Genomic DNA, 16,709 nt, shown 5'->3' with positions numbered 1-16,709 from the left:
TTCTATATGTCGGCCATTACTTTGACAAACTGCTAGAAATGTATGGTGGAAAATAGATTGACTTGCATCATGGCCTGGTATTGAAATGCCTACAAAAAACAATGGCTACATCAAAGTCCAACACATGTAAATCCCTCCCCATCGCTAAGCACATCTACATGGAGCACTGTCATGGGAAGGCAGCATCTATCATCAAGAACCCCTACCATCTAGGCCACACTCTCTTCTCATCACTGCCATTAGGAAGAAGGTACTGAAGCCTGAGGACCCACACCAGTAGGTCCAGCAACAGTTATTATCCCTCAACCATCAGGCTGAAGGGGATAACTTCACTCAACTTCACTTGCCCCATCACTGAACTGTTCCCACAACCAATGCATTCACTTTCAAAAACTCTTCATCTCATGTTCTCAATATTTATTGATATTTATTGTTATTTTGTCTTTGTGTTTGCAGTTTGTATTTCATACTTTTTAGTCCATACTGTTGGGTGTGGTCCTTCATTGATTCTATTGTGTTTACTGTGAACACCCACAAGAAAATTAAGCTTAGGGTTGCATATATGTACTTTGATTTACTTTGAACTTTGTTTAGGCAGGAGTTGATTCTGGTCATGACCAACCTCTCAAAGCACTTCATACAGTAGATATGAATGCCACTAGGTAATAGTCATTGAGGCATCCTGTCCTGTCCTTGGGCACTGGTACAATTGTTGCCCTTTTGAAGCTGTTGAGAACCTCTAAATGCAGCAGTGAAGCTGTCCTTGAATGCTTCCACCAGTTAGTTGCACAGGTTTTCACTGCATTACCAGGTACTTCTGACACTTTGCAAGGGTTTGCTCTTGGACTGTGTTCTGATGTCAGCCTCTGAGACAGCGACCACAGGGTGACTAGATGCTGCAGGGATTTGCACAGGTGTAGTTTGATTCTCCCTTTCAAAGCATGCATAAAAGGTGTTGACCTCATCTGGGAGTAAAGCATCACAGCCATTCATGTTGAGTTTCTTCTTGCAGGAAGTAACGGCCTGCAAACACTTCCAGAGCTGCCATACATCTGATTCCATTTCTAACTTCAATTGGAATTGTTTCCTTGCTCTTAAAATAGCCATCTGTGGTCATACCTGGACTACTTGTATAGATCTTGAATGCCACAGATCTGACCCTCCCTCAGACTGCAAATCTCCTGCTTCATCCATGCCTTTTGACTCGGGTAAGTCCTCATCTCCTTCCCCCACCCACAGACCCTTTGTCCCTGGATTTCTTCTATTCATGGGAAGAAGCTTTTGTAGTCTTCTACTGTGATCTCAGATTGGGAAAAGGTTCATTTTTCTTTGCCATTTCCTCAATTTTATGATTAACTCCCAAGTTCATCTATTGAAGGTCCTGAGCTGGTCTCTTTATATATTTGATATGTTATAGAGATATATGGCCATTCAGTGCAGAAACAGCCCATTCAGCCCAACCGGTCCATGCCAACCAAGATTCCCAACTAAGCTTGATCCATTGGCCAATATCTCTGATTTCCTCTCCATAATATCTGTCCAAGTTTCTTTTAAATGTTGTTAATGTACCTGCCTCAATCACTTCCTTTGGTAGCTCATTCAATATGCTGAACACTTTCCGGATGAAAAAAAGTTGCCCCTTGTGTTCTTACTGTTCTCTTAATATTTCTTGTTAGCTCTTGGATGGTGGGGTGGAGGAGCTTCCTTTCTCCCCCCTCCCCCCGTTAGTCTGCAAGTCACCCTTGGGCAAGGTATAGTACCTGCTTAGTTCCCTGAACAGGGGCAGGTGAAGACATGGGAGCATGTGGTGGTTGGTCGTATGAACAGCTGGTGTATATCCTAGTTGTGGTTATGTGACCATTGACACCAGGCAGACAATCACTGAAGAGGATCGATAAAGGCTGCGGTCACCTATCTTATAAAGACACTGCCCAGAAGAAGTCAATGGCAAATCACTTCTGTAGAAAAGCTTGCCAAGAATAATCACAGTCAGATTATAGATAAATGGAAGCTCATGCTCACCCAGGTCATACTACACGGAACATAATGATGATGAAGTTAATTTTCCCCTGTATGCTATTTTCTCTTTTGATATTATTAGATTACTTGTGCTCTATGGTTTAAAGCAAATGATAATATTCTATAACAAATTATATCATTAACCTTAACAACACTGTATATATCTTCACCAGATCTTTTACCATCTTTAACTTCCTTTTATAGCTACAGATGGATCATCCTACTCATGAAATCTGTGTTTCTTGGTGGAATATATTTTGTTGAGCAGTATAAAATATTTCCTTGAATGCCTTCCACAGTTTATCTACCATTTTGTGCCCCAGCCCCCATTAGTCAATTCTGCCTTCATTCCTTTGTAATTGATTTTATTTAAGTTCATTAGTATTTTAGACCTACGTTTCTCATTCTGAAAATCAAATTTTATCACACTATGAAAACTCTTCAACAGAGTCCCCAATTTTCACAACTCCATGAATTGTCAAGGTTGTTGATGAACAGTTCAATATCTAACCCACCCTTGCGCCCTCTAACCATTCCAACCTGCCACTTCCTCTATCACTATTTCTGAACTTTGGCACAATTCTTCCATCGCCCATCTGTGACTTAAAACATTGGACATCAAAGTCTCTAATTCCTTTCTATTCTCCTCAACTCAAGGCAAGTTTCCTGATCTCTTTCCACACATTAACTCAGAAAATACATTTCACAATAGCAGATGACTCCAATGCCTTTTCTTTGCCTATTTCTATCAAATACTGCATCAGATCTCTATTTTCCCCTAGCGCCAACTCCTATTCCTAAAACCACCACCCAAGTGCATCAATGTATTTAGTTGCCTCTTCTGTCCCAACCAGAACATTGGATTCCAATTCCTTCCTACACAATCTCCATAACATTCCGGCTGTAGTGTAGGCCTGGTCAGAAAAATGCCCATCAGCCATGTCAACATCCCTGGATCTGATTTTTTTTTTTTTAAAAATCATGCATATTACAGGATTATAGGCATCAATGATAAAGACTGCATTCATTGTCCATCCTATCCTTAAGTACCCTTGATAATGTGAAAGAGAGCCACCTTCCCAAGACTGCTGAAAACATTCTAATGAAGGTATTCCTGTTGTGCCTTTCCAGAATTTAAATCTGGTGACAATGACTATATCCTGGATCTTTGAATCAGGATGACATGTCACTTGAAATAGAAACTGTAGATGGCAACTATCTAAAGCGCTGGTCCTTCTGAATGGTGGTTCTCATGAGTTAAGGAGATGCTTTCAGACTAACCTCGCTGAGTAACTGCAATGTAGTTAGCAAATGTTTCATACTGTGCTGTTGGCCTAGGGAACAAATACTTAGATTGGTACAATACCAATCAAATGGTCTGTTATGTCCCGAACTTGGACTAGAATATCAGATGGTGCAGCCTCAATAGTGAAATTAAGGATTCGATGGGGTCCAACAAAAAAAATAGATTTAACATCCTTCTGCAATGTCCATTTAACATCCTTTTTTGTTCTTGTGAAATGTAACCCGAGTGTTCTCACTCATTGTTCTTTCAATTTAAAAACAACATTTGTTGGTTTATTTAAACTCCTTGTTCTAAATGTTCTGTTTCAGGCATCTCTCTGCTATGCAGGAGCATGTTGACGTTTATGGTAAGCTTTATAAAATTGCCTTCTATATAATTTTCATACAGAAGCTTGCCATATTTGACATTTTTTTTATGTTTAAGCTGTGGTACAGCAAAGGCAGAGTCACAAATTGAGATATAGTTCTTTTAATGGGAGCACTTCCAATTGGAAGTCAGTATGGTGCTTTACCCTTTTTAGAGCAGTTGTTCAGATTCAGCTATTCTAACAAAAGTGCCCTTAAATGGTATAATACATTAATATTAATCCACAATGAAACAGTTGTAAATAGCGCAGCATGCCAACATATAAACATTCATATTAATGAACCAATTAGTAACTGTTTCAGTCTCATTAAATTAAAAACACAATTTTCTTTGGATCTAACAATTATAGAAGAGCATACTTAATTTTTCTTTTGTAATAAAAACACACACTTCAGAATTTATTTCTATTTAACTGACAAGATAGTAAAGGAAACAATGTTATTACGTAGTAGACCAAAATATACAAGCAGTTATTTCCCTTATTTTGTTATCATTTAGAACTCTATTTGTTATGCATATTAAAGAGTACATTTTCACTCAAACATAAAAAGAGAAAAATCAGGTTATAAATTCTTTCAAAGCTACTTCCCTGTTCATTGCAATTTTTGTTTTAATTTTATTTTCTTGCCCAAATCACTTGCTAGATTGTTAATATATATCTTATTATCAATTATATTATTAGATAATTGGTGATTGGAAGTCATTCATAATCTAATCAAAAGAGAAGACATCTCTGGAAAGTGTGGTTAGGAAAATTAAGATAATTAGTTTGAAGCCACTTTAAAAGTCCAGCAATATACTTGGGGGGGGGGGGGGGTGAAGTCCGCTGGTCCACTGTACCATTAAGCCAATTTTCAAAGCCTTGGCATTCAAGGCTGGGGCATGAGGGAATACATCTTGATATATATGGCTTCTTTACTTTATTGTCACCTGTTACATTCCCCAGTAACCGGGTAGTTTTCCAGCAAAGATAGATGGATCCACCGAAGCCTGATGCTACTATTTTCAAACGTTTTTATTTATAAAGGGGCACAAACGTATGGTTAATACAAAACATTCAGATCATATACGTCGTCACAACTCAATCTAAAGCACAGGTATAGTAATAATCAATCAGAAATAAGCTCTACAGTTGTCTAGGGGTAATGTAGATATATATTGTTTACTGGATATTTAAGTCTTTTTGCGGTCACTGCAGTTCCACCCGCTGCCGTTGTCGTGGTGTCGCGTTGGTGCACTTTTGTTAGAAAGAGAGAGAGAATGAAACATTTACCCGGCAGGTTTTCCAACCTGTAGGAGGTAGTCAGAAGTCTCGTTGGGGAATGGACTCTCATCTGTGGCTTCCCCTGTAGCTAGGCCGTTCTTCCGTGGTGAGGTCGCCAATCCCAGGCAAGGGAAGGACGCACACGAACCCCACCACCGGCTGTCGCTCTCTAAACGCAGTCGCAGGAATTCTCGCGTATCTTCTGGTGCGTCTGGCGCCCCGCCTCGGCAGCCCACCTTTTATCTGGACTGGCAGGGTTGTAGATGTCAATCAGGGTAGGGGGGCGAAGCAATCCTTCCCCCATCACCCACCTCACATTGCCCTGAGATTTTGCACGTAGGCCAGTTCCTTATCCCACAAAGGTGTCTCCCAAGACAATGGCTATGTCAGAGGCTTTTGTCTTGTTGAGCGACCAGCCCACTTTGCCCGAGGGCTTTACACGTGGTTTTCATGAGACAATAGTCAAAGAGTCGCTTTATTCTGCTTCCCTGGGGAACGTGGTCTTCAGCACGTCTCCCTCTCTCTCTTGGGTCATTTGACCCCCCCCCCCCCCTTGACTAGGGCTCTTGCGAATCTCACAAAGGAGGGGGCTGGGGTCATAACTCACCAAACAAATGATACTAAAGCGTACAACCATCATAGTGATATTTGTTTCTGCACTGATCAACCATTCTCCATGACCCCAGTTGAGAAGGCAGAGCAAATAGTGGTTCATTTCACTTGGGAACTGGAAGTATTGACATGCTACTTCTGGAGCAGAATCACAATAGTGATTAGAAATTCAAAAAAGGAGTTTGCATCACACTGCATTTGAAAGAACAAAACAGTTAACTAATCTGATCAAAGACATATATTGAATACCACTTTTATCATCTGTTTGCTTGTTTCCCATTCTTTTCATGGTCTTTTAGTGGTGTTTGATCCAAAATATTATTGCTATTTTTCTATCAAAAGAGATGTTCCTAAGAAGTTTCAAAAATGTTTTGCTTCTCCATGTTTAAGTGTACACAGTAGGGGGAAGGGGTGTTCTGTGATTGCAAAACAACCATGAAGTTCCCTGGCTATAAGGAATGCTCCTGTTTCAACAGCAAAGCATATGTCAGGCAGCTCTTTATTGATTATCGCTTGGCATTCAATGCTATCATCACCTCAGTATTAATCATCAAGCTTCTAAACCCTGTATTTCCCTCTAAAACTTCCTCATCAGGAGATCATAGTCTGGAGTAAGGATAACATCTCCTCCTGGCACAGGCACATCTCAAGGATGTATGTTTCCCCACTGCTTTACTCTCTCTACATTCATGATTGAGCGGCTAAGTACAGTTCAAATCATATCTAAAGATTCCCTGATGATACCACTGTTGTGGGTACCTCTCAGTTGGTGAGAAGGAGCTGTACAGGAGTGTGATAGATTGTCTGGTTGAGCGGTGTTGCAACAACAGGCTAGCACTGAGCATCAGTAAGTCCAAGGTATTGATTTTAGACTTCAGGAAGGAGAATGTGCTCCAGCCCTTATTGAGAGGGTCAGTGGTGGAAAGAGTGACCAGCTTCAAGTTCCTGGACATCAACATCTTGAAGGATCCATCCTGAGTCTTACATACCAATGCAGTTAAAAGAAAGCACAACAGTTTTACGTTGCTCGTAGTTTGAGGAGAGTTGGTATGTCACCAAAATGCGCCATTTTTTTATGGAAGTACGATGGAGAGAGTGGTTGCACTGCATCCTGGTACGGAGTCTCCAATGTACTGAAACGCAAGTTTCATTGGCATTGTAGACATGGCCAGCTTCATTGTGGGCACAACCTTCTCCACCTTGGAGGACATCTTCAAGAGGTTGTCCCCTAAGAAGGCAATCTCCATCACCAAATACCTTCATCTGAGATGTACCCTCTTCTTGTTACTACCATCAGAAGGCAGTACAGGCATCTGAAGATCTCAACACTTGATGATTCAGAAGCAGCGTCTTCCCTTCCACCATTAGATTTCTGATTAGTCTAAGAACCCATGAATGCTACCTCATTATTGTTTGTTTTTTTTGCACGATATGATAATTTTGAAACATACTAAAATGGTTGATCCTAATGAAGTGCAACACCTTACACTTGTCTGCATTAAATTCCATCTGCCATTTTCTAGTCAATTTTCCAGCTGGTCCAGATCCTGTTGCAAGCCATGATAGTTTTTCTTGCAGTCCACTACATCTCCAATTGTGGTCTCATCTGCCAATCTGCTGATCCAGTTAACACACATTAACATCCAGATCATTGATATAGATGACTAACAACAACACACCCAGCATCAGTCCCTTTGGCACTCCACTAGTCACAGGCCTCCAGTCAGAGAGGTAACCAGCTACTATCACCCTCTGACTACTACAAAGCCAATGTCTAATCCAAATTACCTCATCTTGAATGGTGAGCGATTGTACCTTCTTGACCAACCTCCCATGTAGGGCCTTATCAAACGTCTTGCTAAAGTTCATGAAGACAACATCCACTGCCTAGCCTTCATCAACTTTCCTGGTAACTTCCTTGGGGGGGGGGGGGAATCAATGATTGGTTAGACGGGACCTATCGTGCACAAAGCTATGCTGACTATCTTTAATCAGTCCATGTCTATTGAAATACTCATATTTGATCGTTTAGAATACCTTCCAATAACTTTCCCACTACTGTTGTCAGATTCACTGGCCTATAACTTCCTGGTTTATTTTTAGAGCTTTTCTTAAACAGAACAACATTGGCTATCGTCTAATCCTCTGGCACCCCACCTGTCACTAGAGGTGATTTAAATATCTCTGCTAGGGCCCTGGCAATTCCTGCACTTGCCTCTCAACAGTCCAAGGGAACACATAGTCAGGTCCTGGGGATTTAACCTCCTTTTGATTCTTTGGTTTCCATCGCCCTGCAATTCCAGTTTAACTCCCCCCCCCCCCCCCCCCCCCCCACCCACCGTGCAGCTGTTGCATACCATACCTTTTCCCCTAGGATATTAGTCCCTTCCAGTTCGGGTACAAACGCTCTTCAGTACAGGTCTCGCCTTCCCTGAAGGAGAGTCCAACGTTCTAAAAATCTTATGCTCTGCCTCCTGCACCAACTCCTTAGCCACTGTATAATCTTTCTATTTCTGGCCTCACTAGCACATGACATTGGGGAGCAATCCTGTGATCACAAGCCTGGAGGTCCTGCCCTTTAACTTAGCACCTAATTCCCTGAACTCACTTTGTAGAACCTCATCACACTTCCCACTATGTCAATGTTACTTACATTTACTACAACCTCCGGGTATTAAAAGTGCTGAAAACTCGTTCCAAGATATCCTGGACCCTGGCACCTGGGAGGCAACATACCATCTGGGAATCTTGTTCTCACCCACAGAATCTCCTGTCCATTCCACTACCTAATGAATCCCTTATTACTACAGCTTGCCTCTACTGCCCGCTTCCATTCTTGAGTCACAGAACCAGACTCAGTGCCATAGACCTGAGTCACGGCTGTGACTTTCCTCTGCTAGGTCATCACCCTGAACAGTATCCAAAGTGGTATACTTGGCATTGAGGGGGATGGCCACAGGGGTACTCTGCACTGGCTGTTTAATCCCTTTCAACCCTCCTGAATGTCAGTCAATTTGCTGTGTCCTGCTCCTTGGGTGTAACTACCTCTCTATATGTCCTATCTGTCATCCCCTCAGCCTCCCGAATGATCTGGATTTCATCCAGTTCCAACTCCAACTTCTTAATGTGGAATGTTAGAAGTTGCAGCTGGATGCACTTCCTGCAGGTGCAGTCGTCAGGGATACTGGAAGTCTCCCTTCCTTCCCTCATCCCACAAGAGGAACATTCCACTATCCTGCCTGGCATCTCTATTGTTCCAAACTAAGCAACTATAAAGAAGGAAAAATAAACTGTGGGGGAGAAAGAAGTTCTCTGACTGAAGCCTTGAAGAGCTAAAGCCTCAAAAGCCCCAGTCTAACACTGAAATGAATTGGATTGACTTTATTTCTTACCTCTTTCACATATACGAGGAATAAAAATCTCTACATCTAAATGTGCAATTTAAAGTAAATTGTAATAAATAGTATGTACAACAGGACAGTCAATATAGCAGAAATATAATTGTATCAGCATGAATTAATCCGTCTGATGGCCTGGTGGAAGAAGCTGTCCCAGAGCCAGTTGGTTCTGGCTTTTATGCTATGGTATAGTTTCCTATATGGTGGCAGCTGGAACAGTTTGTGGTTGGGGTGACTCTGGTCTCTAATGATCCTTTGGGCCCTTTTTACACACCTGTCTCTGTAAATGTCCTGAATAGTGGGAAGTTCACATCTACAGATGCGCTGGGCTGTCCACACCACTCTCTGCAGAGTCCTGCGACTGAGGGAATTACAGTTCTCAAACCAGGCAGTGATGCAGCCAGTCGGGTTGCCCTCAATTGTGCCCCTATAGAAAGACCTTAGGATTTGGGGACTCATGCCAAACTTCTTCAACCGTCTAAGGTGAAAGAGGCGCTGTTGTGCTTTTTTCTACACACAGCCAGTAAGTACAGATCATGCGAGATCCTCGGTGATGTATATGCCGAGGCACTTGAAGCAGTAGGCTACGGTCAATTATGGAAAACCCTGAACATCCTCTACATAGCACCATCCAGAGACAGAGAAGCAGTTTCAGTGACAGGTTACTATCGATGCAATGCTCCTCAGACAGGATGAAGAGGTCAATACTCCCCAATGCCATTAGGCTTTACAATTCTACCACCAGGACTTAGAACTTTTTAAAAGCTATTATTAATGCTTTTTGAGATAGTGATTTAGATGCATATCATATTTTTTTTTACTGAGTTAAGTATTGTATGTAATCAGTTTTGCTACAACAAGTGTATGGGACATTGGAAAAAAAGTTGAATTTCCCCATGGGGATGAATAAAGTATCTATCTATCTATCTATCTATCAGTTCATCCTCTCAACCCTAGATCCATTGATGTCAATAGGGGCTAGCCTGTCTCCATTCCTGCTGTTGTCCACAACCAGCTCCTTTGTTTTTGTGACATTGAGGGAGAGTTTGTTCTCTTGACACCGCTGTGTCAGGGTGATGACTTCTTCTCTGTAGGCTGCTTCGTTATTATTTGAAATAAGGCCAATCAGTGTAGTATCATCAGCAAATTTAATTAGCAGATTGGAGCAGTGAATGGCGACACAGTCCTGGGTATATAGAGTAAAAGAGGGGGCTTAGGACACAGTGCTGGGGAGGCCCCTGTGTTTAGGGTCAGAGGTGAGGGAGCCCAATCTTACCGAGTTCTTGTTGAGCCTGGAGGGAATTATGGTATTAAATGCTGAACTGTAGTCCAAGAACAGCACTCTCACATAAGCATCCTTTTTCTCCAGATGTGTAAGGATGGTGTGTAGAGCAGTGGTGATCCAACAACGGCCACTTTGCTTGCCCCATCTTACTTTAATTTGTTCTTGTCAATCAATCCAGAACAATGATTGGAGGTTTGAGTGGTCCAAAATGCCGCGAGTCGCTGCCTTTTCCACTCAGTCGGCCAATCTGAGTGACTTGCATCTTCTCTCTGAATGGGCGTTGCTCACTTCTAGAAAAAAAACGTAGAAAACCTACAGCACAATACAGGCCCTTCAGCCCACAAAGCTGTGCTGAACCGGTCTTCACCTAAGAAATTACCTAGAGTTACCCATAGCCCTCTATTTTTCTGAGGTCCATGTACCAGTCCAGGAGTCTCTTAAAAGCTCCTATCGTATCCACCTCCACCACTGTCACCGGCAGCCCATTCCATGTACTCACCACGCACTGCGTTTTTTTAAAAAGAAAAACAACTTACCCCTGATATCTCTTCTGTACCTACTTCCAAGCACCTTAAAACAGTGCCCTCTCATGCTAGCCATTTCAGACCTGGGGAAAAAGCCTCTGACTATCCACATGATCAATGCCTCTCATCATCTTATACACCTCTATCAGGTCACCTCTCATCCTCTGTCGCTCCAAGGAGAAAAGGCCGAGTTCACTCAACCTATTCTCATAAGGCATGCTCCCCAATCCAAGCAACATCCTTGTAAATCTCCTCTGCACCCTTCCTATGGTTTCCACATCCTTTTCTGTAGTGAGGCGACCAGAACTGACCACAGTACTCCAAGTGGGGTCAGTCTTGCATAACTGTAACATTCCCTCTCGGCTCTTAAACTCAATCCCACGATTGACGAAGGTCAATGCCCTGTATACCTTCTTAACCACAGAGTCAACCTGCGCAGCCGTTTTAAGTGTCCTATGGACTCTGACCCCAAGATACCTCTGATCCTCCACACTGCCAAGAGTCTTACCATTAATACTATATTCTGCCATCATATTTGACCTACCAAAATGAACCATCTCACACTTATCTGAGTTGAACTCCATCTACCACTTTTCAGCCCAATTTTGCATCCTATCAATGTCCTGCTGTAACCTCTGACAGCCCTCCACACTATCCACAACACCCCCAACCTTTATGTCATCAGCAAATTTACAAACCCATCCCTCCACTTCTCATCCAGGTCAATTATAAAAGTCACAAACAGTTGGGGTCCCAGAACAGATCCCTGAGGCATATCACTGGTCACTGACCTTCATGCAGAATGACCCATCCACACCCACTCTCTGCCTTCTGTGGACAAGCCAGTTCTAGATCCACAAAGCAATGTGCCCTTGGATCCCATGCCTCCTTACTTAATAAGCTTTGCATGGGGTACCTTGTCAAATGCCTTGCTGAAATCCATATTCACTGCATCTACTGCTCTACATTCATCAATGTGTTCAGTCACATCCTCAAAAAATTCAATCTCTTCCATGTTCATAAAACTCCAGTATGATTCTTTCATAAATACTTGTTGACTTTCTCTAATCCTGTTTGTTATTTTCTAAGATCATCAAAACTGTAACATTTACTCAGTTTTCCCCTTTCTACATAAGCAACATGGGCTGGTGAGTGTTTTCAGCATTGTTGTTTCAGGCATGCAACTCCAGCCTAGTTCTGCATTTCACAGTTCCAGCAGTGCTTTTTGCTGCTCTGTGTTTTCATGCACCTCTCTCTAATTATACTTCCTTCAAATAGATCAGTAATGATTAACATGATTAATCCTCTTATCAGATTGCACCAAAAGCATTTGTAACATCTGAATACTCATGGTCTCCATTCAATTACAAGCATTGTCTTTATTGTCACCTGTTTCCTTTCTCTGCAAATATTTTTTCCCTTCTTAAAAAAACTCACTTTCCTGATTCTAATGAAAGGTCATCAACCTGAACGTTAATTTTTGTTCTGCTGTCCACTGATGTTATCTCATTGCTGATTAACTGAATATCTATTGCCTTTTAGATTTATATTTAAGATCTCATTTTAAATAAAGTTGTAAAATTAATCGGTTCCTATTAAAGTACAGTACCCAGGGCATGCCCTTTTCTCACTGTTACATCAGGTAGGAGGTACAGAAGCCTGAAGACACACAGTCAGCGATTCAGGAACAGCTTCTTCCCCTCTGCCATCCGCTTCCTAAAAGGACATTGAACCCGTGAACACTACCTCACTTCTTAAATGTTTATTATTCCTGTTTTTGCACGATTTTTAATCTATTCAATATACTGTAATTTATTTATTTATTTGTTATTTTTTCTTCTATATTATGTATTGTATTGAACTGCTAAGTTAACACACTTCAGGATGCATACAGTGATAATAAATCTGATTCTGATCAGAATTAGTCCATTTCCAAGCCTTCCAGCCTATCCCAGTTCCGAGCCATTGCCTTGTTACGGAATCCAATTTGCTACAAACCGTACTTAAGTCAGTCTGGCACGTCCGTCAACACCCACGTACTTGAAGGCAAGCAGCTACACATTACTGAACAACAAGCACAAGAGATTCTGCAGATGCTGGAAACACATACAAAATGCTGGAGGAACACAGCATGTTTGGCAGCATATATGGAGGGAATAAACAGTTGACGTTTCACACCAAGATCATTCATCAGGACTGGGTCTCGGCCCGAAACCTTAACTGCTGCCAGACTTGCTGAGGTCCTCCTGCATTTCGTTTGTTTATGAGCCGACAGACCTGTATTTGAGTCTGGGAGGCACATGGATCTAGCAGCTGGAGCAGCAGCACGCTGCCAAAGGCAACAAGGGCTTGGAGTGTGAGGTCCAGTTTGACTTGGGAGCTGGCAGCGAGCAGGTTCGAGACACGTAAACTAGAATGGGAGCGGGAGCGGGAGCGGGAGCAGGAGCAGGAGCAGGAGCAGGAGAGGTCAGTGTCGAGCTGATACTGCTCGCCGCTGATTGCAAAATCCTGGGCGATTGTATCTGTTGTGGTGCCAGAAAGTGATCCCTGTAGGTCAGAGCCAGGTGGCCAGCCTATTTCCCAGAAAAGAAGACTTAGCGAATTTACTCATTCCTTCGCTGCCTTACTCACCCTCCCCATCTGATTCCTCCCCCGGGTACTTCTTCCCAGGACAGCGCAGCTGAGGCGGGACATTACGGCGCTGGAAACCGGCACGGAAAGGAGCTTGAGAGGGAGTCAGGGCAACATTCATTGGCAAACTAACACTTATATTTTAATTGGATCGCAATTTTAAAACACTAATTGTTTAAAATAAAGACAACATCAATTGCCGGGGAAAGAGTAGCATTACGAGAAAAAAAACTTAATAGTTCAGATGAATGACCATTCATTAAACGTTTGCATTTTTACAAAGTGATAACCCTTTAAGCATAATGTAAAGTCACACTGGGTGAACACGAAACCAACCCTTCACCCTGCGATCCTGTCGGCAGGGCCTAGCTTCCCTCTCCATCCGGACTTATTGGATGAAAAGGAACCGGTGGTACGGTCGCCACAAGTAATTTTCGGATTTCTCGCCTGCCCGTCAAACAACTTGGATCGCAGCACCGCTCCAACCCGGCGTCTAGACAATGACTCATCGCCACTAGGGAGGGTGGGGAGGGGGAAGTTCTGATTGACGTGAGGACCCGACCAATCACGGGCTGCCTTATCGCCAGAACGGGCGGGGGTAAGTGGGGAAGAGGCGGCTCGATACCCGGGCTGCTTGAAGAAGGAAGTGGGTGCACGCCGCCTTGAGGAGTTGGGACTGACAGCGTGAGCCGGCGGTTGAGGGGCTTTTACGTGTTCTGTCGAGTCGCCGGCGCCTCGTGCTTTACACACAAAGGCAGAATTTCGTAAACCCACTGCCGTCGTCATGCTGCGGAAGGGGAGCTCCTCGCTGTGGGAGTTGCTGGAGGGCGGCCTAAAGCTGGCCGCCGGCGGTGGTGTCGGTGCCGCGGTGCGGTCTGGCCTCCAGCAGCAGCAGCAGCTGCTGCAACGCGGCCTGCACCATGGTGACGGGGGGCGGCGTCGGCGTCTCGGGGCTGCTGCTTACGGTACCGGCGGCTCGTCGGAAGCGGCCCCGGAGCAGGGCGAAGCAGTCACCTCACCGGTGCCCACCGATAATTCAGCCCTGGAGAAGTAAGTACGGGAAGGATGGAAACGTGTGGGTCGGAAGGCAGTTGTCGTGGAATGAGGAAACACAACTAAATGACGCAATTAAATTCCTGTAATTCTGATGTCTTGTTTAATCCGATAATCGTGCCTCGCACTGGATGGTTTAGTGTCAGGGGAATGGCGGTACAATGGAGGTCGCTCGACCTGTCAAATCCTTATCCGTCTCTAGATGAGCAATTCAGTGAAGACCCTCCTCCGCGCACGTACGCATTCAGCGACCTATCCCTGTGAAAATGCCCAGCCGGGGACAGTGCTGTGATAAAGCACACTGTGTTTTTATCTTTTAACGACTGTTCAGATTGATTATTTTGCCAGTCTGTACGTCCTCAAATTGTTGACCCCCTCTGTTAGTGGGATACATCAATCGTCTAAGCCCGTCGTGATTTTGTATTTATCTTTAAGATCTTTTCGAAACATCCTCTTTCTCGTTTTAAAAAAAACGCCATATCTAAAGGCGGCCATCCCTGAAATCATATTAGTAAATCATTTGATGTCTCTGAAGCCTTTCCATCTTTAAGTGTGGCATGCATATCCAAACGCTATACTTCAATTGTAACTGAGCCATTAAAATTTTTTCCTGATTTCCTTGCTCAATGAAGCCCACGATTCGATATACGTCTATTTCCAACTTGCAGTGCTATTTTCAGTTATTTTCTCTTGCACAGAGATTTGACTTTCTAAAATTGAGAGCTTGATTTTTAACGTATCAAAATGGCCTGTTAATTACGTTTTTTTTCTTGCTTGGTTCGTTTAATTTTATTTTCATAAAACTCACGGTTGTTGGGGCATTGTCCTCCTTTACTTCCTACTTTACCTGCTTCCTTCAGAAAATATAGGAGCCTGTATTCTACATGACTTTTGGACCCTGTATGCCCCCTCCCATCACACTGAAGGGCAACAGCAGAATGGTAAGAAAGGCTATTTGCATGGGAGCAGGGGTGATTAAGAGCACGTTTATAAAGCATAGAATGGATGTGGTGAAATAGTCTTCAGAGGTAGAAAGGACTGTAGTCAGAAAATGTAAACGTATACTCTGCTGGGGGTGGGGGGTCTAAACCAGAAATGAGTAATTTGGTTAATTATTGCTACATCTACTGAGGTAGATCACTGTTTGGCCAACCTTACAGATGGTCTTATCACCTCAGTACATTGAGGGACTTCAGGGGAAGAGCGGTAACAATGCAGAACAAAGTGTTACAGGACAGGAAAGTGCTGAGCAGCCAAACAAGGTGCAAGGCCATGGCAAGGTCTGCTTCGTAAACAAGAAGTCCATTCAATCAAAGGGCAAGAGCTGTTGACAGAAGGACAGTTATTTTAAAGCAACAATATATAATCATAACTCCAGTTGGTATAGCTGAGCCAATGATATTTGAAAACCATTTAAATCCAGTGGAGAAAAGATAGGACAGGTCTTGTTCAAAGAGATGGACTGAATGACTTCATTTTGTGCATCTAATTTTATGAGTAACTTCTATTACGTGCTTGCTTGCCTCTCATATTTCTGCAGGTTTTTTTTATTCTTGATAATCTAATGTGACTGCTTCAAATAGCTTCTGCTATAAAGGTAGTATTCAACTTAAAAGAAATTACTAAACTCTTGAGATACAAAGGTATCTGTGTCCTTGTGTGTGATTCACAAATGGATAGTTTGCAAGTACAGAAAATAATAAATTGTAATGTTTGTTGCAAGGAGAATTACTAAAAAGGCTATGTTTACTGAAATGGCCCACTAATGAGATCACACTTCACACTTAAGATTCAGGTGGACGGATTGCCTCGAGTTTTCCTCTCAGGTACTTTGCAGACAAATTTGATGGTTAAATTTGTAAAACTAATGTATGTTGGCAGGAGGATATTACGTGCTTGAATCTGGTGCATTTCATCAGGCAGATTTTTGGACTGGAGTACATGGCATCTGTACCAAGCTGGGAATCAGACGAGAATTCTTCACCACCTTGAACTAATTCCAGCTCTTGAGCTCATAGATTTATTGCTGCACACATGACTACAGTATTGGTGGGTAAAGATCTAATTCTTGAGTATAGCACAGTATGTAGTTCTGTCTGGATAATACCAGGAAACAGTTAAGCAACAAAAGAATAAAATACCAGTGGCCATAAATTTATAATAATGATTGGCACAGTTCTCTCAATATAATATTTATAATCTACCAGTGGATGCAAATTGTGGATTGTTTTTAACTATTTAAGAGCTCTTT

The 16,709-nt window shown here is 42.7% G+C and overlaps 1 protein-coding gene across 5 annotated transcripts in view; it reads left to right on the top strand.

Moving 5' to 3' along the window:
- The first annotated feature begins 14,000 nt into the window (after positions 1-14,000).
- The window catches only part of glsb (glutaminase b), an 83,386-nt gene continuing 80,677 nt past the window's right edge, over positions 14,001-16,709 (top strand). For all 5 annotated transcript variants that reach the window (XM_073046975.1, XM_073046973.1, XM_073046974.1 and 2 more), the window contains exon 1: positions 14,001-14,455. In XM_073046975.1, the coding sequence (XP_072903076.1) occupies positions 14,190-14,455 (266 nt within the window). In that variant the 5' untranslated portion in view covers positions 14,001-14,189. The remainder of the gene's footprint in view (positions 14,456-16,709) is intronic.

The sequence above is a fragment of the Hemitrygon akajei genome, chromosome 5, assembly GCF_048418815.1.
Source record: "Hemitrygon akajei chromosome 5, sHemAka1.3, whole genome shotgun sequence".
NCBI classification, from domain to species: Eukaryota; Metazoa; Chordata; class Chondrichthyes; order Myliobatiformes; family Dasyatidae; genus Hemitrygon; species Hemitrygon akajei.
The sequence above is the reverse complement of the archived record's forward strand: the minus strand, read 5'-3'. Positions and strand labels throughout refer to the sequence as shown.